General features: G+C 38.2%; 5 protein-coding genes across 51 annotated transcripts in view; 4 read left to right on the top strand and 1 right to left on the bottom strand.

The window, feature by feature from the left end:
• Positions 1–1,110, top strand: part of tnikb (TRAF2 and NCK interacting kinase b) — a 52,608-nt gene extending 51,498 nt beyond the window's left edge. For all 12 annotated transcript variants that reach the window (XM_028004325.1, XM_028004322.1, XM_028004323.1 and 9 more), the window contains one exon: positions 191–1,110. In XM_028004325.1, coding sequence (XP_027860126.1) covers positions 191–274 — 84 coding nt within the window. In that variant the 3' untranslated portion in view covers positions 275–1,110. The remainder of the gene's footprint in view (positions 1–190) is intronic.
• LOC114136418 (NACHT, LRR and PYD domains-containing protein 3-like) overlaps positions 1–21,539 on the top strand; it is a 476,176-nt gene that overhangs the window by 199,566 nt on the left and 255,071 nt on the right. The gene's annotated exons all lie outside the window — the stretch shown is intronic.
• On the top strand, positions 5,635–11,160 carry eif5a (eukaryotic translation initiation factor 5A). Of its 2 annotated transcripts, none has more exons than XM_028004490.1 (5): positions 5,635–5,768; positions 7,930–8,117; positions 8,318–8,422; positions 9,752–9,883; positions 9,972–11,160. In XM_028004490.1, the coding sequence occupies exons 2-5, from the start codon at positions 7,950–7,952 to the stop codon at positions 10,035–10,037; spliced, it is 471 nt and encodes a 156-aa protein (XP_027860291.1). In that variant the 5' UTR covers positions 5,635–5,768; positions 7,930–7,949; the 3' UTR covers positions 10,038–11,160. The 2 variants fall into 2 exon arrangements, with proteins under 2 accessions (XP_027860291.1, XP_027860292.1); XM_028004491.1 differs by lacking the exon at positions 5,635–5,768 and adding an exon at positions 5,793–5,878.
• Positions 13,991–15,886, top strand: rpl22l1 (ribosomal protein L22-like 1; the record flags this gene model as incomplete). The annotated part of the gene is made up of 4 exons (XM_028005802.1): positions 13,991–14,131; positions 15,241–15,354; positions 15,500–15,621; positions 15,692–15,886. Coding segments are annotated over 4 exons (522 nt in total), but the record flags the coding sequence as incomplete, so codon positions are not given.
• LOC114136443 (tripartite motif-containing protein 16-like) lies at positions 18,373–20,099 on the bottom strand. The gene is made up of 2 exons (XM_028004438.1): positions 18,678–20,099; positions 18,373–18,592 (listed from the first exon to the last, which is right to left on the bottom strand). The coding sequence occupies exons 1-2, from the start codon at positions 20,053–20,055 to the stop codon at positions 18,492–18,494; spliced, it is 1,479 nt and encodes a 492-aa protein (XP_027860239.1). The 5' UTR covers positions 20,056–20,099; the 3' UTR covers positions 18,373–18,491.

Raw genomic sequence — 21,539 nt, 5'->3', positions numbered from 1 at the left:
GCAGGAAATAATAATAATGGGTCACCTTTAAAAGGTAAATTTACTGAACTTAAGTAGATCTTTTCTAGCCATACTGACCAATCAAACGCTCATAAACTCTTCCAGGTTTATAAATCGACACTCATGAAGGTTTCATGATGTTTGGTTTCTTTCTGCTGTCAGGTTTTAAAGTTTTCCTCGCTCTCTGCAGGTTTTCTTTGCCTCGGTTCGCTCTGGAGGCAGCAGCCAGGTTTTCTTCATGACCCTGAACAGAAGCTCCATGATGAACTGGTAACCTGCCCCGCCCCCCGCTGGGAGCCACGCCCCTTCGCCGGAGGGACGATGGAGGACAGTGTTTGTGCGTGTTTATATGTGTGTGTGTACTCATGGACGACGACAACAACAAGCTGCTGACTGGACTGCACATCTGGGGGAGGTGCTAAACCACAGCAGAGCGTCCCTACTTAGACATCCTCACGCTGTAGGGGGCGCTGCAGGTCCTGTGGTTGGTGTGACAACCTGCAGAGCGAAGGTGACCCCACAAGGTCGGCGCTTTGGCCTGCTGGGCCGGACTGAGGGTGGATCTGGAGCCTTTAAGGACCTGACCAGTAGCCTTTGAGTGGGGAGCTCTTTGTGTAGCACATCAGTGACTTTCATCCAGGGTGTTCACACTGCGAGTACACAGGCCTGCCTGCTGCAGCAAAACCCCACGGCTGTAGTTTAGTGAGTAAACAAAGTAGCATTAGACAAAAAAACACCTGAGGATGAGATCATAAATGCACACAATTTTACGATTGTTTTCATCTCACAAAGCCAGGATGATTCATTATTTCTGTTTTATTAGATTCTGTCTGAATTGCTGACATGTGAGAACAGAAACTGCTGGGAGAGAAAATCCTTTTTGTTTCACTTTTAGGATTAGAAATGCACAACTTTAAGAAGCAACAAACAAAACGCACCAGAATATGAAATGATTCAGATTCTGGGCGCCTCCTCATCAAATCTGACCATCTTAAAGGGACAGTGACAGGAAATCTTCGACCATAACACAAAAAGAACGTCGCGACATTTCACTGTTTCAGCCATCACCGATTATAAAAAACCTGCAGCAAACTTTCAATCTGAACTCTGCAAAAACACAAAATCTAGTTTCTAGTGCAAATATCTTAGTAAACCTGTAATAATACAAAACCAACTTACAAGTCAATTTTCAGCAGGAAATATCAGCTTTTTAATTGATTTAATTCCTTAATATTCTTTAAAAAGTTCTAGTTCCACTGACAGATTATTTACCATGACTTTTCCCCATGTTATAAATGAAATAATTTACCAATGAAACTAGAACTTTTTCATCAATATTAATGAATTACTGGCTCCTATTTCATTCTGAAAAGTCACTTGGAAGTTAGTTTGGTCTTATTTCAAGTTTATTAAGATACTTACACTAGAAACTAGACAAAATTACTTTGTAAGGTTTGAATGTGAAGAAAAATGTGAACATAAAGACAGAGCACAGTTCACTGATGAAATGATCAACGTTTCGCTTTCAATGCACATCTTCCAACACATCAGCTTAATGCTGCCGCGCTAAATTTAACGAGCTAAACTCAAAACACTCTGTAGACTGTCAGGCATCAAGTGGAACATCTGAGACTTTTACACAGAGTACGTCTTGAAAATAAAAAAACAATTAAGTTAATTACTAGAACTCAGATCAGACTAACTAAGATGGATAAATAATTATAAAATATAAAACATAAAGAGTGTGACATGTCTTGCTAGCTGCAGCATCAAAGCTGCAAATAAACTATTTGCTCTGTATTAGATCACAAACATTTCATGACAGTTTCTGATTATTTTCCATGAGACGTGATATATTATCACCTTTTATTGCTTGTTTTCTCTCTTGAAGCAAATTAAGTTTATTTCCAAAATAAAATTTTAGCTTCCAAAGAAGTTAAGACCTGAATAAAATGAACAACTGATTCCTAACAGCTTTGTAGTTTGCTAGCACAGTATGAAGCACTGCCTTGTTGCATTATTGAGCCATATTTTTCTTATTAACTTCATTTTTGAATATGTTTTGTCTACATATATAAAAACACGTAAAGAACACAACAAAATTAGCTGCCAAATAGTTAAAAATAATCCTCCCAAACAAGCTTTCTGTTTCTTTTGGTGGTTTTCTTGACTGTTTTAGCAAAATATAGCAGATTACTTTTCATGGTTTTTATTTCTTCATGATGCAACACAGAAACAACTCAGAAAGCATCAGTAGGAGGTGAAACGCCCAGCTGTGGTCCGTCGCTCCTTTCAGATGCTCTTAGCTCACAGTGTGAACACTCGCTTTGAGTGATGCTGCTGGAACGTCTGCCTCCTCCCAGGAAATACCAATAATCCTTCAAACAAGCAACGACTGTCAGAGGGAGGAATGAGAGATGTCACCCGTGGCTGCAGCAGCTGCTGCAGCTGTTTGGTTCCTGACAGGAGAAGGAAGCTTGTAGATATTGTACTTTTGCTGCAGCAGCAACACAATAACAGAAATCTTCACGTCTTTTCTCACTGGAAGAACTCGTCCGTAGAATAGTTGCAAACTTCTGGAAGGTGTTATTTCTCCTGCCTTGTGTTAAAACCACTTTTTATTTTCTGTTTTAGCTCTTCTGCTTGTTCTCCACTTTTGTAAATACTCACACGGCTGTTTAAAAGCAGACAAAAACAAAAAGGGTTTTATGAGATTTGTTTTTATTTCATCCCTCTTTAATCATCATAACCTGGACATTTTTCTGAACACTTCCAGGAACTAAATGAGTTTCATTTCGTTCATTCATGGCTGTTTATTTAGTTAGCATGAAGACATACATGTTGAACCGTCTTCACTTGTTATGAATTTCAGGGTTGAGACAAAACACTTGTTGGTTTTACAATAGAAAATGGACAAAACCCTGGAAAATGTTAGCATTTTGTGTTTTTTTTGGTTGAATAACAGTAAAGATTGTACACTGGAGAATTATACATCTTGGTGACATTTATTATTAATTTAGGTATGTAAAAACCAAGCAGGTTCGTAGATTTTGACTGTAAACGCTGGGATTATGAGAGAAAACTGTTTCATCTTTTACTTTATTTCCTTTTAGTTGTTAAACATCTTAAAGGATGTGATGAACGGACGCAGATTGAGGCCAGCTGAGGCCTTTAAAACGTGCAGGAGGTTAGAGTTGATCATCAACCTGTGAATAAAGAGCAGGAGGAAAAGAATCAATAGATTAAAAGATATTTATACTGTAATAATTTACATGATGATAATATCTTACTGATCATTTTAGAGGACATAAATAATGTTCACTTATTGAAGCTTAGTTGTCTTTCTACAGAATAGAGAACATAGCGAATACTGTAAGAATTTCTAAAAAAAAACAAAATACAATGTTTTTATCGTGGTATTATTTGTATTTCAATTTTTTGTATCAAGACTGTGAACGTGTGCGACTGTGTGTCTGAGCGTGTGCACAGGTGTGTGACATGCATGTGAGCGTATGTTTTCACCTCGCCTGAGTCACTGGGATCAGTCAGAAGACGACCGCCATCCAGCAACGCACATCTGTGATGTTTGGAAATCTACAATAAATGTCCTCTCCTTGTACAGCAGAAACCCAGAGCTGCTTCTCTTTCTTCACACAAACCTTCACTTTATGGATGTCAGAGTAACAACCTGCTGGACGATATGGCTGAAAAAGGGTTTAGTATTGATAATTATTGATTTGTTTTAAATATCTGAAAGACTTCCAAACTGTTGGAGTAACATTTCCTCTTTTATCCACAGTTTTTACGTCTCATTGCTTTTTATTTTTAAGCAGTTATGAGGAACGGTGGCGAAACCTGAAACTGCTGCTGTTACTCAACAGGTTGTTGCTAGGCAACCGAAGAGTGAGTGAGTTAGTTGATTCCACCTACCTAGCTTAGCTAGCCATGAGAAGTTCAGTGGTCCAAGTTTTTCCTTTTATCGACTAATCAAGTTTTTGGTATTTAAAGATTTAATTTTTTGAAATTTATGTTTATTTCCACTCATGCGCTCCTTTGGTTTTCGTAGTTCAGATTGATGTCAGCGGCCATCTTGTTTGACCAGCACGTTTTTCAGCTTCTATTAGTTTGGACTTTGAATTCAGGTAAAACTCTTATAACAAAATATAAAGGTCAGGCTAAGACTTTTTTTTTAAACCAGAATATAGTGTTAATATTATCAGAAAAAGTTGCCATATTAGGAGAATGAAGCGGTAATTTTATGAGTACTCCAACATGAAAAATAAAAAATAATTATCCACGTTTTTTCCTCATCATTTCAAGTCATTTACCTGGTAAAATCACATCTTTATTCTGCTAAAATTATTGTTTTATTCTAAGAATTAAACCAAAGTTCTTGCAGTCAAACTTTAACACTGTGTTGTTCAACATACAGAAGGGATGATTGAAATAAAAAACACTTTTTAAACATATTTTCTGTCATTTGCAATACGTTGAACCATACAATATTACACCAAACTGACCCATGGAAACAAGGTTTTAGTCCCATCGGACCAAAGCACACAGTTCCAGTTAAAGTCAAAGTTCAGCACTCCATTTATTTATTTTTGTGATGGTAGGACTGAGAATGTTTCCCGTGACATCAGTCTCAACCAGTCAGTAAATAAATCATTTATAGTTGCTATCAGTGACACTAACATGCCTCTGGTTCAGGTGAAGAGCTGTTTTCTTTAGACATTTCCTAACTTACAAAGATTGTCAGCCACACTTGAATCTCTCGTTTTTTTCCATTTTGAAGATGAACAAAGAGAAATGGGCCATTTGTAACGTCAAAATCGCAATGCTGAAGAACACATTGTTTCCAGTACATCATAAACATCATTTTAAATACTTCTCACCACTTGTAGATGCTGAAACATTGATTTTAGATGCAGTCTTACAGGTGTGCCCTGTAAAATAAACATTTCAACCCGAGTTTACTTAAGGTTGAAATGCAAGGAGCGGCCATCTTGAAACGCAAAGTGGGAATAAAAAATTTCTAACCAGGAAGTTAAAATTTCTGAGTTTCTATTGCAAATGGAACGCACCACCTGTGTCATCATGTTTCTACCGCTGAGAAACATGATGTAAATTAACTGCTAAATACATAAAATAAAACTTAGATACCAAAATATGTTTTCTACGTTTGTTGCATATTAATTGTTAAGGGTTCCAATAATTCTGCCACTGATGATTTTGTGAAAAACAATTATTACTTAGCTGTAAACTTTAAAAAGACCATTTATAATTTCCCTTCCACTTTACAAGTATTTACATTATGTTGATTTATCACATAAATCCCAACATAGCAAAACGCTAAGTCCAATCCTGTTGGTAATTTTCACCTGTTTTTACTGACTAAATTATAGTTCATGTCCGTTCTGCATGTGCCGACTCCTTACAAATCATATTATTTATATTCCAACCTCTAGTCTTTGCGTGTTCTGACATAAGTTCATTTTAGACCACAGTTTTTGGGTAGTTAGCTGTTTTTATCCGTGCCTGTAGGATCCCCAGGAACCACAATGTATCGGTGAGCTGACGGGTTGCCAGTTCTCCTCAGAGAGTCTCAGTCTTTCTCCCTGCCCGAATCAGGGTCGCCTCGAAAATACCTGGCAACCCTTTCTGCCTGCCCGAACACATAAACGCCCCGCTTCTCCCCGCTTCCTCCGCGGATGCTGCAGTCAAGTTGGCCGCGCATGCGCACTCTCGGTCCTCTTTTTGCTCGGAAGGTAAGTGCGGCATGGCGCGTGTTTCTTCCTTCAGGGAATAAACGGAAAACTTTATCCGCTTTTAGCTCACCTCAGAGTGGATTTAAAGGCAGGGAAATAGTTTCCTCCCGGTAAGCGAAGCCTTCGGAGTAGCTGCTTTGTTTTGCCGGTGGATTCCAGTCTGGCGGTGGGGCAGGGTGTGGGTGTCCGGGGCTGAATCAAAGGGACACGCGGCCTTCGGTGGCGAGGCGCTCGGTGTCATGTCGGCCGTGTTTTCCAGCCTTCCGCGCTGTCTCTCAGCGGCCAGTGGTTGTTCGTGGAGGCCATAATAAAAATGAACCCCGAGCTGCCGTCGAACTTGAAGTGATTTGGACTCTTTATTTTGCATCTCACTGCGGTTAGCAATGGTAGCAGCTGTTAGCTTTGCTTTAGCTCACTTATTTAAATAACAGCCACTGTAACGAGTTACGAAGAGTTTGTTTTATTAGGTATTAAGTGGAGTTTTTTTTATTATTATTATTCAATGACGAGACATAACTAACGGTAGCGTTACTAAATGCATCGCATTTCAGTTCCAGCCCATCGTTATAAAATAACGGTATGTTGTTACCAGAAGGCCAAGCTAGCGTGTGCTACTTTCTTAAATGATCCCGTTAATCCCCCGGAGAGACTTATTCCTAATTTGTCTCAAATTTATTCCTACATTTTTTACTCTGAAAAACAGATTTCTGCTGCTGTAATTGATCCGGACCCGTTTGAAGCAGCGGTGGATGACACAGCAGTTGAGCCTCGTGTTTAGCCGGTTAGCCTGTCCGAGCCTCCACGTTTCATGGACGCTGCGGATTTATCGCCTCTGTTTATTCAGACCTACTTCAGTCTGACGGGGGAAACATCTCGGATATGAAACATTTAGTCCTAAAAACAAATCTGCATTTCTGAACTGGTGAGTTGGATTACTTAAAAAGGCCCAAAAAGGTCGCAAAGGCAGCAATAAAAGCTAATTTAAAGCAAACTCTTTAAATAGTGACTTTAAAATGTAGGAATGCGTAATTACATAATTGCTAAACGTGACAGTAACCATAGTTTATAGGTTTAGAAAGTTGGCATAGATATTTAGGGTTTGTAAATAGTGAAGTACATCAGGTTGAGTTTGAATGGATTCCCAGCTAATTCATTTAGGCGTTGTCTGGTTATTGCAGCTCTATGCTGCCTGAACGACTCTAGTCAAATTGTCTTTATGCCAATTTAAAGAAAACGCAAAGAATGAAGATGCATAAATACAAACTTTAATAAACTAATAATTTATGAGTTGATTATGTAACTTTGATTTTGTGTAAATGTTCTTCTACGTATATAAAATCAGAATTTTATTAGAGAAAATATCAGAACCTGAATTATTGCTGAAATTAGATAAAAGTTGAACCCATGAAAATAACTGAAGATATATTATATAAACAAAAATCAAACTGTAATAGATATTTGATATAGATTGTGATCATGAGTTAGTTTAGCTGCAGTATTTAGTTGGCTATAATATTTCAGTTGAATTGTAAATATTTTTATTTAGTTTCTTGGATTCCAGCTTTAATAAATGAAGGTTTTAGCCTCCAGTAAAGTGGAGGAGACATTACAGAATGAAAATAAAGTTTAATTTGCTTCTGAAACTGATTTTGAAACAGATGTGGAAGGTTTGAGAAACTGCAGAGTTTATTCTTCCAGTTGATGAATATTCAGCGTTGATAAAAACCTGCATCAGACTGAAACTGAGATTCTCTTCAGATACCCGCCATGATTTTAATGATGAAAACAAAATGTGAGAACATTAAATGCAGTCAGACAACAGATTATCTACACTATGAATGGACTTTTAATTTATATTTAAGGATAGAATATTTGCATTTATGGTTCAGACTTTATTTATGGGAACATTATAAGGTCGAGGCGTCGATGTTTTGTCTTTCTGCACAGATTTATCGTTTTGCTAGAAATTATCTGGGAAATAATTTGAGCGATTTCACGTCCATTTCTGACTTCAATAAAACTATAAATATATTGTCGTTGTTTTGCATCAGTCAGTTTCTAAATGGTTTCTGCTGCTTCGTTTATTAAACCTTTACTCACCCAGAGTTACCTGGTCAGTGTTTACCTGTCCAGGTGTTGATGACGTTTTGTGTCCTCGCAGCGCCCCAGACCCATCGCACCATGGCAGATCCCGATCTTGACTTCACGACTGGTGAGTCTGGCGCCTCCGCCACCTACCCCATGCAGTGCTCCGCCCTGCGTAAGAACGGGTACGTGGTGCTGAAGGGACGCCCCTGCAAAATCGTGGAGATGTCCACCTCCAAGACCGGCAAGCACGGACATGCCAAGGTACGCTTCTGAGCCGCCGGGTTCCACCCACTTCTTCAAAACTTTAATCATTAAAAGGCTAAAATCAGGATGTGTTCCCTATCGTGGAGATTGTGACTATGATTTATTAATTTCACTTGGTTTTAAATTTTCTTCAGATTTCTAGTTTAGCTGTTTGCTGCCAGTTTTCACATCTTTGTTGGTTTGTTGTGTTTCTGCAGGTTAACCTGGTTGGTATCGATATCTTCACCAACAAGAAGTATGAAGATATGTGCCCCTCCACCCACAACATGGATGTTCCCGCCATCAAGAGGACAGACTATCAGGTAACCAGGATGTTACAGAAACCGACCAGAACCAGGAGGAGATTCTTCCTGATCTTCTGCTGGATCTAAACTTATAGTTTGTAAAAGAAAAAAGTATCAAATTAGTTTAATCAGGTTCACATTACAGTGTTTGTGTTGAATTAATTTTCCACTCTTGATGAACAAGAACTTTTTCTAAAAGATGGTGATGAATTTATGGCAACGATTAATTTAGTTTTAAATACTAAAAGTAGAAAGAAAAATCCATAATGTTGGAAGTTTTTAGATTTTATTGCCTGATTTTTACAGTTTATAGATCTGAAAGTGAGTTTTATTATAATAAAAACATAAACTGATTATTTTGATCCGAAGTCTTTGAATTTTCTGCTGGAGCTGAAATTGAACTCGAGTCTTAAATTAATTAGAACATGTCTGGTATTTTACCTGGGAGTCTTTAGTCTCTCGGCTCCAGGATGAAACGATTTTACTGCAGGTTGTTTGTTTTCTGGAAACTCAATATTTAATTTTTATTGCTGGAATCTTTATTCTCTTTGTTCTGATTTAAAACTTCTGGTTTGAACTTTAGGTCAGTTTAGTGACGCTTCATAACAAGACTAATAGTTTAGGACAAAATAAGATTTTATCCCAGGATTATTTAACAGACCAACACAATCAACTTTATATGATGATCTGTTACAATAAAATGTCTTTTATTGTCCCATAATTTTCAGTGACGGCCAGTAAAAAAAAATAAACTCAGAATATAAATGTAGAGAAAACAAAATACTGTTCTGTTGGATAATGGCAAAAGTTATAATATTTACAAAATGTATCTTAATATAAACACAATTATAAATATGACATGATAAAAAGTGGCTCGATACTTAAAACAAAATAAAAACAGACTTAAAGATTCAAAACAATATTAAAATGAAGCTAAATCAAATTTCTGAAGAGCAACTGGAATAAAAAGATTTTCTGTCACTTAGTGAATAATGAACCAGCTGAGTGAGCAGGTCTGGTTCTGCTAGCGTTAGCATGATGACACTAGTTTCATTTAATAGTGGCTAGCGTTAGCCTGATTAGCATTTGTTAGCCTGAACTGTTTGTTGTCATCATTGGGTTTGAGGATTCTGGCATTCAGAACCAATCGGATCATAACCTGTTTGGTTCCCCTCACCGTCCTGCGCAGGACCTGATGGTGTTTCCTTCATCCAGAACCTGGACCTGTCAGGTTCTGTTTGTAACTTTAATCCATGTCTTTTCCATCAAATTCTACCAAATCTGTAAACATGAAAGCCTTTTAAAATGTTCTCAGATGAAGTAATGAAGTGGATTGTTTGCTTTCAGCTCGTTAACATCGCTGAAAGCTACATGTCCTTGATGAGCGACAACGGTGACATCAGAGAGGACCTGCGCGTCCCTGAGAGCGACATCGGCAAGGAAATTGAATCGAAGTTCGAGGGGGGTGAAGAATTCATGGTGAGTTTCTGTTTCTGGCGCCGTGGCAGACGGTCCGGTGTCGGGTTTCAGATGATTGACTCGGACACGTTGCTCTGGCTGCCCGCAGGTCACCGTGATTTCTGCCATGGGGGAGGAATGTGCTGTCGCTACCAAGGTCTTGGCCAGCAAATAGGGAGATGGACTTTGCTGCCCAGGCAACAAGCACCACCCACAACCAGTCTCCTGCATCCTCATTGGTTCTGTCACCAAAGCGTCGGCCTTCACAGACAACCTCAAATCATTCTGTTGTAATTTCTCTCATCAATGATCTTTTTGCCCCCCTCTCCTTCGCCTCCTCCCCCACCCTGGTTTCTCTTTTCCGTTGCTGTTGGGAATGTTCCACTGCAGCTCGCTGCGTGGTCCTCTGCCTGATGACTGAGTTTTTGTTTGGTAACAATCTACTTTATATAAAAACAACTTTAAAAAATCCCAATCAGTTGCTCATTCCTGCTTATTTTTGCCTTCATAGTGTTGGTTTCGCCACTCACATTCCTGAATGTTTAAAAGAAACTTTGGGGTTCAGCTTTTGTATGATTATTTTTTTATATTCTTTAGATTAAAAAAGCGGATCTGGAGGGGAGGACTGCTTCCATCTCCAGGGTGGTTAGCGCTTAACAAGCCCACCCAGCATGTAAAGAAAAGTTTTCCCACCCCAGTCAGGAACTTCAGCAACTTCCCCCTCGGTGTCTGTTTGTCGTCTGTAGGAGTCTGAGGGCCGCGGCGGTGCGGAGCGCTCGTACTTCTGCTCCAAATTCTCGATCCGATGTAACATCCTCCTCCCTCCCCCATTACAAAAAGTGTTATTCTTTGATTTCAGCGGCGTGAGTGTGGCGCGGTGTGGGCCTCCACATGGAGGCGGTTTGCAGTGAGAAGTGTTTCCTTTTGTTTTCTTTTTGAGGGACTTTATTCGGGTTTGGGAGGGTGGTTCAGTTGCAAACTTTCTGTTCACTCGAGGCCTTTTGTCACCTGACTGAAGAAGGCAAAATAAAACAATGATACAAATGGACAAAAACTGCAAAACGCTGTCTGCTTTCTGTCTCCTGGAAGGTTTTGTTTTGTGGGCAGAAAATAAATGCATTGCAGTGTCGGATCAGTTCTGTTTGTGCGATTTATAACTTGTGCTTTATGCTGCAGACTGTTTCTGCAGCGGGAACCTTAGGAAAGTGTTAGCATCAGTATCCTAGCCTCTATAAAACTGCTCATGATGCTGCAGGAATGTGCAAATGACTCCATACAATAAATGAGAAAATCAATTAAACTTTTCGTAATTCTGTTCAAAATGTCAAACTTGTGATTTTGATTGTGGCGAACAACTAATGAGAAACCAAAATTAACTTAAATATTTAGATTTTTTTCCTTCCACTAAACTTTCCAATTCAATTTATACACATTTCTGAGTTTTAAATGTAGAATCTTGCATAAGTGCTGTATTGAAGCAAAGAGCTCATATTAATGGAAAGTTTAGTGGAAGGAAAAAGTGGTAAACTGCACAACCAACATCAATTGAGTTTGGGGGAGATGAAGTTGGAAGAATCTGAACTGGATTTAAAAACGATTCAAAGTCTTTATCTTTTTTATTTCAGGTTAATCAAAACTTATGATTTTTTTTTTTCTGGAAGTTGAGAACAAAATCCAAACTGCTTGAGGTCAGAGGTGAAGTTTCCACAGTCTGATCTGCTGAACGTCTGAGGTGCATCAAGTCCAAAGTCGGTTTGATTTTCCATCTGGATTCAGTTCTGGTCGTCTCCCTAAAGGAACCAAGAAATGTATTGATTACCGGGTGATCGGCGCCGAACTGATCGGACCTGAACTGGAACATCAGCTGATTAAAAAGGAGCCTCCACTGCAAGTAACTTTACACTTAAAAACATAGAAGTTTAACTATTTTGATGTAATTAGGTGAATATAATTAAGTGCAAAATCTGTATTTATATAAAATTCATATGAAGGAAACATTTCTAAATGTATTTAAGTTTGTCAGTAACGTATCTTAGTGACGATGTTTGTAGTATTTAAATCTCTGAGCTGCTTTAGCAGATAGAAAATAAAACAAAGACTGTGCACAAACAAGAAGTCTCACTTTGACAAACTGCTAAAACATTGTAACTTGAGATCAAATAAGTAAAATTTACTTTTAAACATTAAGTAAAAAATATGTGGTAAAACTAAAGTACTTTTTTTTTGTCAGTTACTCAAGTAAAAGTAATTAATTAATTAATTATCCTGAGAGCAACTATTGATATTCTCATTTATTTGGCTGTGATGGTAAAACAAGTTTATCTTAATACATTAAATAAATAGAAATAATTCATGTCTGTGTTTGTTTGCAGTCATTATGATGATTAACATGTCATGAAATCATATTTACAGTTATTACAGTGTTTGTTTTTTAAAGTCTTGTCATGCGATATTTTCAAAGAATTTCTCTTAATTTTTATTTTTTTTGGATCTTGGATACAAATTTTCTCAATCAACAGCCGGGTTTCTGCAGCCATCTTAACACTGTAATGTCTGGATTTATACAATAAATGTATTGTGTTTTTGTTCCCAGTCACAGAGCATCCACCATTAGTATAAACTGAAGTATGATGCTAATTAGCACCATTAGGCACTTAAGGAATAAGATAGCCTGCTCACAGTATGTTGATTATTTTATTGATGCTGTTGTTACTCAAACATAACTTTGAAATTGAGTCAATATATATTTACTTCAAATAAAGCTGAATACTGAAAGATTCCTCTAGTGTCGTAGAAGCTTTTATCTCATGTTACTGCTTTTGTAAATAATTCTTCATTCATTTTTCCTGTTGTATATAATCTGAAGTCATCTTTTGATTTGAAGTTCCATAATTCCACAAAATTAAATGCACAGAATTCAATATTTCTACAATTATTATTTCCCTGCAGCCCTGATTTTGAAATCAAGACTCCAGAGAACTGAGTTTTGTAACAATGTGGTTGAAATAAAACCAGATTTTATTTCCTCATCTTCAGACCCTGTGAGTTACTTTGAGTTCCTGTTTGAAGCATTTTTTCTTCTCCTCCTCCTGTGTTGTAGTATTTAAAGCCATGGCAGAAACACCCAGCATGCAGATGAATCACTGCCTTCTGCTCACTGGAAAAATGAATGCATGCTTCTTTTTTTCTTCCATTTTTCCAGCTCTTCCCTTTCAGGGTGAAGTTACGGTTTCTGTGACTCATGCAGACGGCTGATTTCCTCTGCAGGCTTGGAGACGTGTTGCGGGTCAATGATCGGACAGGACCAGCAGCTTTATTATCAGGCCGAGTTTGGCAACAACTGACCTTTGGACCAACCAGGGAAAACAACGTCTGTCCTGCAGTGACCAAACTTTCCTCTTTTATAGAGAAAAATCATGATAGCTGCTGTTTCTAAGTTCAAATCTGTGTTTATTTAATTATTAAAACATCTGCTACTTTATTAGCAAAGATGGGTAGAAATTATACTCTGGAGTAACAATGTGTCACTAAGAAATACCTCAAGTAAGACTACAAAAGTATTTAGTAAAAAGGCTACTTAATTACTAACTGATTGTCAGATGGAGAAAATATTATTTTATGTGTAAATTCTTGAATTTTAAAGACTAAAATGTGGGGAAAATCATACAAATAAGTAACATAACTACAAAATAACATGTTGAGGCAGGAAAAAAAAACACTTTTCCTATTAGTTTCAGTAAACTTATAAAAATAATATTTAAAGCAGGCAATGTATGTTAGCACAGGGTGAAGTATGTCAACTGATAATATATATTACTGACTATACTGTATGTTCTTTATTTCCAAATAGCACGAAGGGTTTTGCAAATAGAAAATAATATCAGAAAATTGAAGCTCGTCTCCAAACAAGAAGTCTCATTTCAACATAAACTATAGGTTATGTTTCTGGATCTGGTGTAGATTTTATTAAAATATCTTTGTTCTTTATTTGATAAAGCTACAAAAATGATCAAGTAATTGTAAAAAGCATGTTGGAGTAAAATTACTCTAAATTAAAATTTTTTTCCACAAAATTACTCAATAAATGTATCTACGTGATACTTTCCCCCTGTCATTAGGTTGTAAATTGTTATTTTCACATGTATTCTATTATTTTTGGCAGATGTGGCATTGACCATATTTGGGAAAGGCGTTTCAAGCCGTGCGTCTTACGTCCCTGTGCGTCACATCCGTTTCTTCCTTTTCCCGTTCGGTCTCAACATGGCGCCGGTGAGTCCGGTTCGCTCCTCATCCATTTAGCGAAATAGACGTGATTTTAGTTGTTGTTTGTCTCTTTACTTAAAACATATATAGAATATTATTGTTACAGTAAGCGCTGCGTGATTTTAATTGTTTTTATGAATAAGGAGTGTAGAAACAGGGCAGTTAGCGTTAGCTTGTACACGTGTTCCAGTATCAGGCTGCCGGTAGACCAGACTCCGCATAAAAAATAGTGGATTTTCTTTATGAATAATTTTATCCATTCAGATGAATTTTTAACGTGCTTTGTTTTGGTTGATAGGTAGCTCGTTGCCTTGTAGTCATTTCGGCTTATTCGTGGTCTTTTTGCTACTTACCAGTTTAGGATTTTTAAATGTTTACAAAACATTTTTATTTCTGTGTAGCTTATACTGTATTTGAGTTATTATTGTACAGTAGTTGTGGGCTGATTCAGTGCACTAGAAATATTAAATGGTCCAAGTTTGACCCTAAAGGAGAAATTATAGCGTTTATGAAATCAGCATATAATAAAATAAACTTACACCTGCACAATACATTATTTATGTACCTGAATCAATAAGCTGAAATATTTACACTTGTTGCCCAAAATGTGTGTATTGTTGAACAGTTCAGGCTGAATTACTGCTATAAATGTGTTCTTTCAGCAAATGGCCTCTTTTAGTCTGTAAAATCTTAACAATTTATTACTTAAGTTCATAATTCATCACCATTAATCTGATTAATGGTTTGAGAACTTCTTTGTAGCATCAATAATACTTTGAAGTCATTAATGCAATCAGAGAAAATGTAACTTGTTCCATGTCTGATTTAAAAAACAAACAAAAAACAAGCGTAAATTATTAAATGTAGAATAACAATAGCATGATTGTGGTTTTGAGTATTAATTTAAAGTTTAGTCTATAGCAGCATGTGATGGCCGACCGTCACATAGTCCTTTATTATCCAAAGTATTCACAGTAACCGTTACTTTACAGTTCCTTCTATACTTTGTTAATTTTTCACAGTAAGAGGTGATTTCAGAGAGCTTGTGTTTGTTTTGGATAAAGTGAGGTCTGGGCTGTGACTCATGGAGGTAATGATGCTGCTTTGTGCTGCAGATCAAACAGAGGAGAGTCGCTGCAGGCAAGAAGTCCAGAAAAGCCCCGTCCTGGAAGTTCACCCTGGACCTGACCCACCCAGTGGAGGACGGCATCCTGGACTCCGCAAACTTTGTAAGTCCCTTTTGTCCGTAGATGTGACCTCTACAGCCGTCACGGTTCCCATAGCAACATTAAATTGACTGGTTTTGCTAGCAGCTAATGTTGCATGTGGACTAGGGTTCCCTTCCCTAGCGCATTATTGTGCTCTGTGTGACAGGAAACCTTCCTGAAAGAGCGGATCAAGGTGAACGGGAAGACGGGGAACCTGGGGAACATCGTCCAGGTCGGCCGCATGAAGAACAAGATCAACATAACGTCTGAGAAACAGTTCTCCAAGAGGTGAGCGAGGCCTGCGATGCTGTTAGAGATGGCGTTAACAGAAGAACTGAGCCGTTGTCTTCTCTGGCAGGTATCTGAAGTACCTGACCAAGAAGTACCTGAAGAAGAACAACCTGCGGGACTGGCTGAGGGTGGTGGCGTCCGACAAGGAGACCTACGAGCTGCGCTACTTCCAGATCAGCCAGGATGACGAAGAGTCTGAGGCAGACGAGTGAAGAGCTGCAGATTTCTGTGTGCAGGAGAATAAAAGTGGAGAAGAAAATAATTCGCTTTATGTTTTTTATCATCTAAACACAAATACAATATTCTCTGTAAAAGCAGTTATGCAGTCAGACATGAAAATGAAGAAAAATTTAGATTTTTTTCCCCCTTTAAAAAAGTTAATCTAGCTGCCAACAGATGGCGCAATAACATTCAATCTAGAGAGATCGAGCAAAGACCGACAGGAAGCTGCAAAAATGATTCAACTGTTTAACTGCAGCTAGAAAATGAAATGAGGAAAGAAACAAACCCAGAGAAACTCCAGATGCTTTAAGAGGCGACAAGGAAAAACCCAAAGTAACAGAAGCATATAAATCTGATGACGCAACAAGCAGAACAGACCTGAGAAAATTATATAAACATATAAATTAATAGGAAACAACTGGAGGTGAAAGAAGCCAAGAGAGAAAAACGTTTATTTTTCCATTAGTTGAACTAAAAGCTGGAAGTTTTTCTTCAGATCAAAACGGTTCTGAAAGTAGAAGATTCACAGAACTGTGTGGCAAAGAGACGGAATGTAAAGTTACAGATTAATAAAATAAGAGCAATATTTTTGGTTTATTTAGCCTGTCAGAGAGAAAACCATTCGGGAGATAACTTTTAAAAGTCATGTTTTCACCATGTTATTCATATATTTTTATGTCAGAGATCCAAACTAAATATTTAATTTAAAAGATAAATACAAAATGTTTGGTTTATAATTAAATATTTACTCTGCTAACTAAATGTTTAATTCTAAACTAAATATTTATTTTCCAAACTGGACATTTAATTTTCAAACTAAACATTTATTTTCTCTGCTAAATACTTAGCTCCTAACTAAATATTTAGGTTTCCTAGCATACAAATTAGCTGCAAAAGCGGAAGTAGCATATCAAAACAAAAGCTGTGTTTTGAGGCCCTAAACTCCGCTGCTGGTCTGTCTGAATGGTTTCATATTTAATGTTTTTTCCTCGTTTATTCTCTGTAATGTGTTAATTGAAAAGGACGTGGTGTCGTAACGGCTACACTTACATGTATTCATGCAGTTACAGCAACAGTTTCTGGATCGGTCACCCCAGAACACTTCCGGTTCATCTTCATTCACTCTTAGAGCGGCTATCGAAGATGAAAACTTCCTGTTTATTCATTCCTAACAAAAAGAACAAAAATATTTATTGTTAGCACCTACATAGAGTGAATCGAACACAAACCGGAAGTCATCTGGCTTGACCGCTGTTGCTATAGAAACATGAGTAAACGTAGCCGCTAAAACAGTACGTCCTGTTTTCAGCTAACGCTTTGGCCATATAAGAGGAAAATAATCGATTATATATATAAAAACGTTAATTAAGCGATGAATGAAACGATTCAGTTCCGTCAGCAGCGGAGCCTCATAAAAGGTCTGCAAAACCCAGCTTTTGTTTTGATGTTCCACTTCCGTTTATCAGCAAGCTAGTTTGCATATGAGCTAAATATGTAGTTACGAGCTAGAAATTTAGCTGGCAACCTAAATATTTAGTTTGACAATTAAATTAACTCTTTTTTTTTCTTTTTAACAGGCAAAAATAAACCTGAGTAAGTTACTGTGTAACTTTACAAACGGCTGCAATAACCTGTGTGGTTCTCTGACGTCATGAAGAGTCTGCAAATCAAATCCTCACAACATTCTGAATTTTCCACAGATTTAGTAGCTTTTGGTTGTTTCAAAGATCAAACTAACATACCGGATCAGATCTGGGGCCGTGGTTTACGGAACCATGTGTTTGGATCCCAGTAGATTTCACCATGACTGGAAAACATGAAGACCTTAAAACTAAACCCACCATTTAGGAGTAATCATGAGACACACTGAAAAAAATAGTTCTGCCTTTTAGATGAAAAAACTCACAATTTATTGTCATAATGAAGAGAAAACATTCCATATTTCTCTGTAATCAAGTCGTTTTATTGAAGCACGCCAAAGAGAGAAAAGCGGATATAAAACAGCATAATTTCTAAGTTGATTTCCGTATTTTCTTTGGATCAATCAATCAATCAATCAATCAAATTTTATTTGTATTGCACATTTCAGCAGCAAAGCATTTCAAAGTGCTTTACATTATTACAAACACAGAAACACAATGCAACATAGAATCAACAATCAAAACACAGCATTAAGTCAAGTTCCATCAATAAATTTGTAATTGATTACATTTCAAATACAATTTTAAACATGTGGGTTTTTAGTTGAGTTTGGATCACAATAAGGAAAACAGAATCAAGTCCAGTTCACTTCGATTCCAAATGATTTAAACAACATTTGTTCTGCAGAGAAACCAGAATATTCAAAAACAATCAGTACAAATATTAAAGCCATCAGAGCCCAGACAAGTTTAGACTTTTAAATATTTCTGTATCATATAATGATGAAAGAAAACATCAGCAGTGATTTCCTGGAACACAGAGAGCTACATATAAACCAGAGAAGAACCGAACAGCAGAGACATCAGAACCATGAACCCGGATCAAGCATCAGAGAGGAGAGGAAAGCTAGTTGGGTTTACTGAACTCTGCAGAGCTTCTTAAACCAATCCCAACCCCAGCGTGAAGCGGCTGAGTGAACCTGGTCTGGACTCTGTGGATCAGAGTCATGGTTTCTGAGACGCTGTAGAAGGACAGAAGACCTGCTCTGTGGTCCAGATACACTCCCAGTCTGGAGGAAACTGGACCCGAGATGGAGGTCCAGATGCTTTTGTGAACAAATTCAAGACCTTTTTGTTGACAATCTAAAGCCCAAGATTTGTCATTGCGTCCAAATCTACATTCAAGCTCACCTCCTGCTCTGCTGATGTTCTTGTATGCGACAGCAACACAAACCGACCCGGTCCACTTCACCTCCCAGTAACAACATCCAGTCAGACTCTCTCTGCTCAGAACCTGAGAATAATTAGTGAATCTGTCTGGGTGAGTAGAATAAAGCTGAGGTTGATTCATCCTCATCACCTTCCTGTTCCCCTCTGACAGGCCCAGCTGTGTGTGTGCTGTGTTTGGATCCAGGGTGATTTCACATGAATACTTTAAGAATCCAGCTCTGCTCTTTGGTTCTGGTTCTGACAGTAGAACATCCACCTCAGTGATTTTCAGTGAGATGTTTGTCCATGAGTCTCTCAGGACGTCCTGTAGTTTGTCTCTGAGCTCTGACACAGCTGCTGTCACGTCCTCAAAGTGTCTCAGAGGACGGATGTTGATGCTGGATGAGTGTGTAGACTCACTGAGTGCTGGCAGTGAGGGGTAGTTGAGGAGAAACTGGTTGTGATCCTCTGTGTGTGAGAGCTGCTCCAGCTCAGCGTCTTTCCTCTTCAGCTCAGTGATCTCCTGCTCCAGCTTCTCCTGAACATCTTTGACTCGACTCACTTCAGTTTCCTGCTGGGATCTGATCTGCTGCTTCACATCAGAGCTTCTTTCCTGGAGGAGACGGATCAGCTGGGTGAAGATCTTCTCACTGTCCTCCACTGTTTTATCAGCAGAGTGATTGATGGCCTCCACCTCCTGTTGAAGCAGCTTCACATCTTTCTCTCTGTCCTGGATTCTCTGCTGGATGTTTCCTTGTCTCTCCTGGAGTTTCTTCTGCCTCTCAGCTCTTTCTGCTGCAGCGGAAACTGTCTCATGGCCTTTATGTTCATCCATAGTGCAGAGGTAACAGATACACTTCTGATCAGTGCGGCAGAAGATCTCCAACAACTTATCGTGCTTAGAGCAGATTTTCTCCTGGAGGTTGTTGGACGGCTCCACCAGCTTGTGTTTCCGAAATGCAGCTGAATCATAATGAGGCTGAAGGTGTTTCTCACAGTAAGAGGCCAGACAGACTAAACAGGACTTGATGGCTTTCAGTTTTCTTCCAGTGCAGAAATCACAAACCACATCTTCAGGTCCAGCATAGCGGGGATCAGCAGGAGCAGCTTGGTGTTCAGTCTTTTGTAATTGCTCCACTAAAGCTGCAAACATTGTGTTTTTCTTCAAAACAGGCCTTGGTATGAACGTCTCCCTGCACTGAGGGCAGCTGTGGATTCTCCTCCGATCCTCTTCATCCCAGTGGGTTTTGATACAGCTCATGCAGTAGCTGTGTCCACAGGGAATCGTCACCGGATCGTTCAGTAGATCCAGACAGATCGGACAGGAGAAACTTTCTCTGTCCAGCTGATTCTGCTCCATTTCTGCTCTCAGTCTCAGTGACTGTGTGAGTTTCGAATCAGCTTTCGCCTTCAGCAGACCTTGGCTCCACCCAGTCAGGGCGCGTTTCAGAGCAGGAAGAAGAGGAATATCAGGTTTAACTGTCAGCACAACATTTCTTTGTTCAAAACAACTGACTTATCAAAACTTAGAAATCTAAAATGTAATCGGTTCACTGAAGGCATCTGAAGCTGGTGTGACTCTGCAATGCTGCGACAGCCTCAGAAAATGAAAGGAGGGGATGGGGGCCATCTTTCTTTTCAGTATCGCAACTGGATTCTGTGGGAGTTTCAGCAAGGCAGATACCAGAGGGATTGCTTTTTAATAAATGGGAACCCAACCCTGGGTCACACCCCTCAGCGATCCTGAGTTCACCACCAGGCTGGGCTCCGGACGGCCAGCCAGGCCGCTGGGAACCAGGGCCGATTCTAGGATCTGACCGTTAGGGCTGCTGAGCCCCCAGCAGGGCTAAGACCCACAAGAAGAGATTTGTTGGTGCAGTTTTCTAAATCTAACTGCTTATTTCCATATATTCACAAACAAAATTAAGAGACATGTCAGTAATTCATAGAATAAAAGAACAATGTTCATTTTACTCAAACATATACTTTATAAAGAGTAAAATCAGTGAAACGTTTAATTTCCAGAGGCGTATAAACTCAGTTTAAAACAGAATCTCTAGATCACATCACAGCTGCCAACATCTGCTAACATTAATGAGACACAAGCAGCTGTGGAGTCACTCAGTCCTAGTGTGGAAATTAAAATAAAATCTACTCAAAATATTTGCATCCAAATTGCTGGAAAACGACCTAAAATCTTTGACTTGAAGCTGCTGGACTCTGGAGTATTTTTCTGTCCCGTTTCCTCCGTAAACCTGCAGCCTGCAGGTGAGGCTGTAATCTGACTCTGAGCATCAGATTACCACCAGATTAAACCAACACACCACATCCAGCTCTGCAGTTTTATGCTACATTATTGTTCATGAAAACACTGAAATATTCTCTGATGAATTTAGTTTCTTTATTTCACTTTTATTAATTTATTTATTAAAATGAGACTTTTAAAATTTAATTCATAGAATAGTGTCATTTATTCATTTATTCCATTGGTGGCATTTTATTCATTTAAATAATATTCATTTTATTTTTTTAATTTAACTTTATTTAATAGAGGCTTTTAAAAAATAATCACTTGCAGTCTTTTTTTAAATTTCAGATTTATTTATTTTTTATTATTTGTACTGGCTTTACTTAATGTATTAAACTGCTTTTTCATTTAGATTTTTGTTTTAATTAGTTTATTTAATATAATTTTGTTCAGAATGCAGTGAAAAACGTTATAATTTCACTGCAGGTTAGTTCTGCTTTTCTGAAAATGTACTTTTAAAAACTAATTTAAAAGTACAAAACTCAGTCTTTTACTGGTACAAAACCAGTAACAGACTGGTTTATTTTGAAATGCTT

The sequence above is a fragment of the Xiphophorus couchianus genome, chromosome 21 (genome assembly GCF_001444195.1).
Source record: "Xiphophorus couchianus chromosome 21, X_couchianus-1.0, whole genome shotgun sequence".
Lineage (NCBI taxonomy): Eukaryota > Metazoa > Chordata > Actinopteri > Cyprinodontiformes > Poeciliidae > Xiphophorus > Xiphophorus couchianus.
Note: the sequence above shows the minus strand (reverse complement) of the source record. Positions and strands in the feature narration are given on the sequence as shown.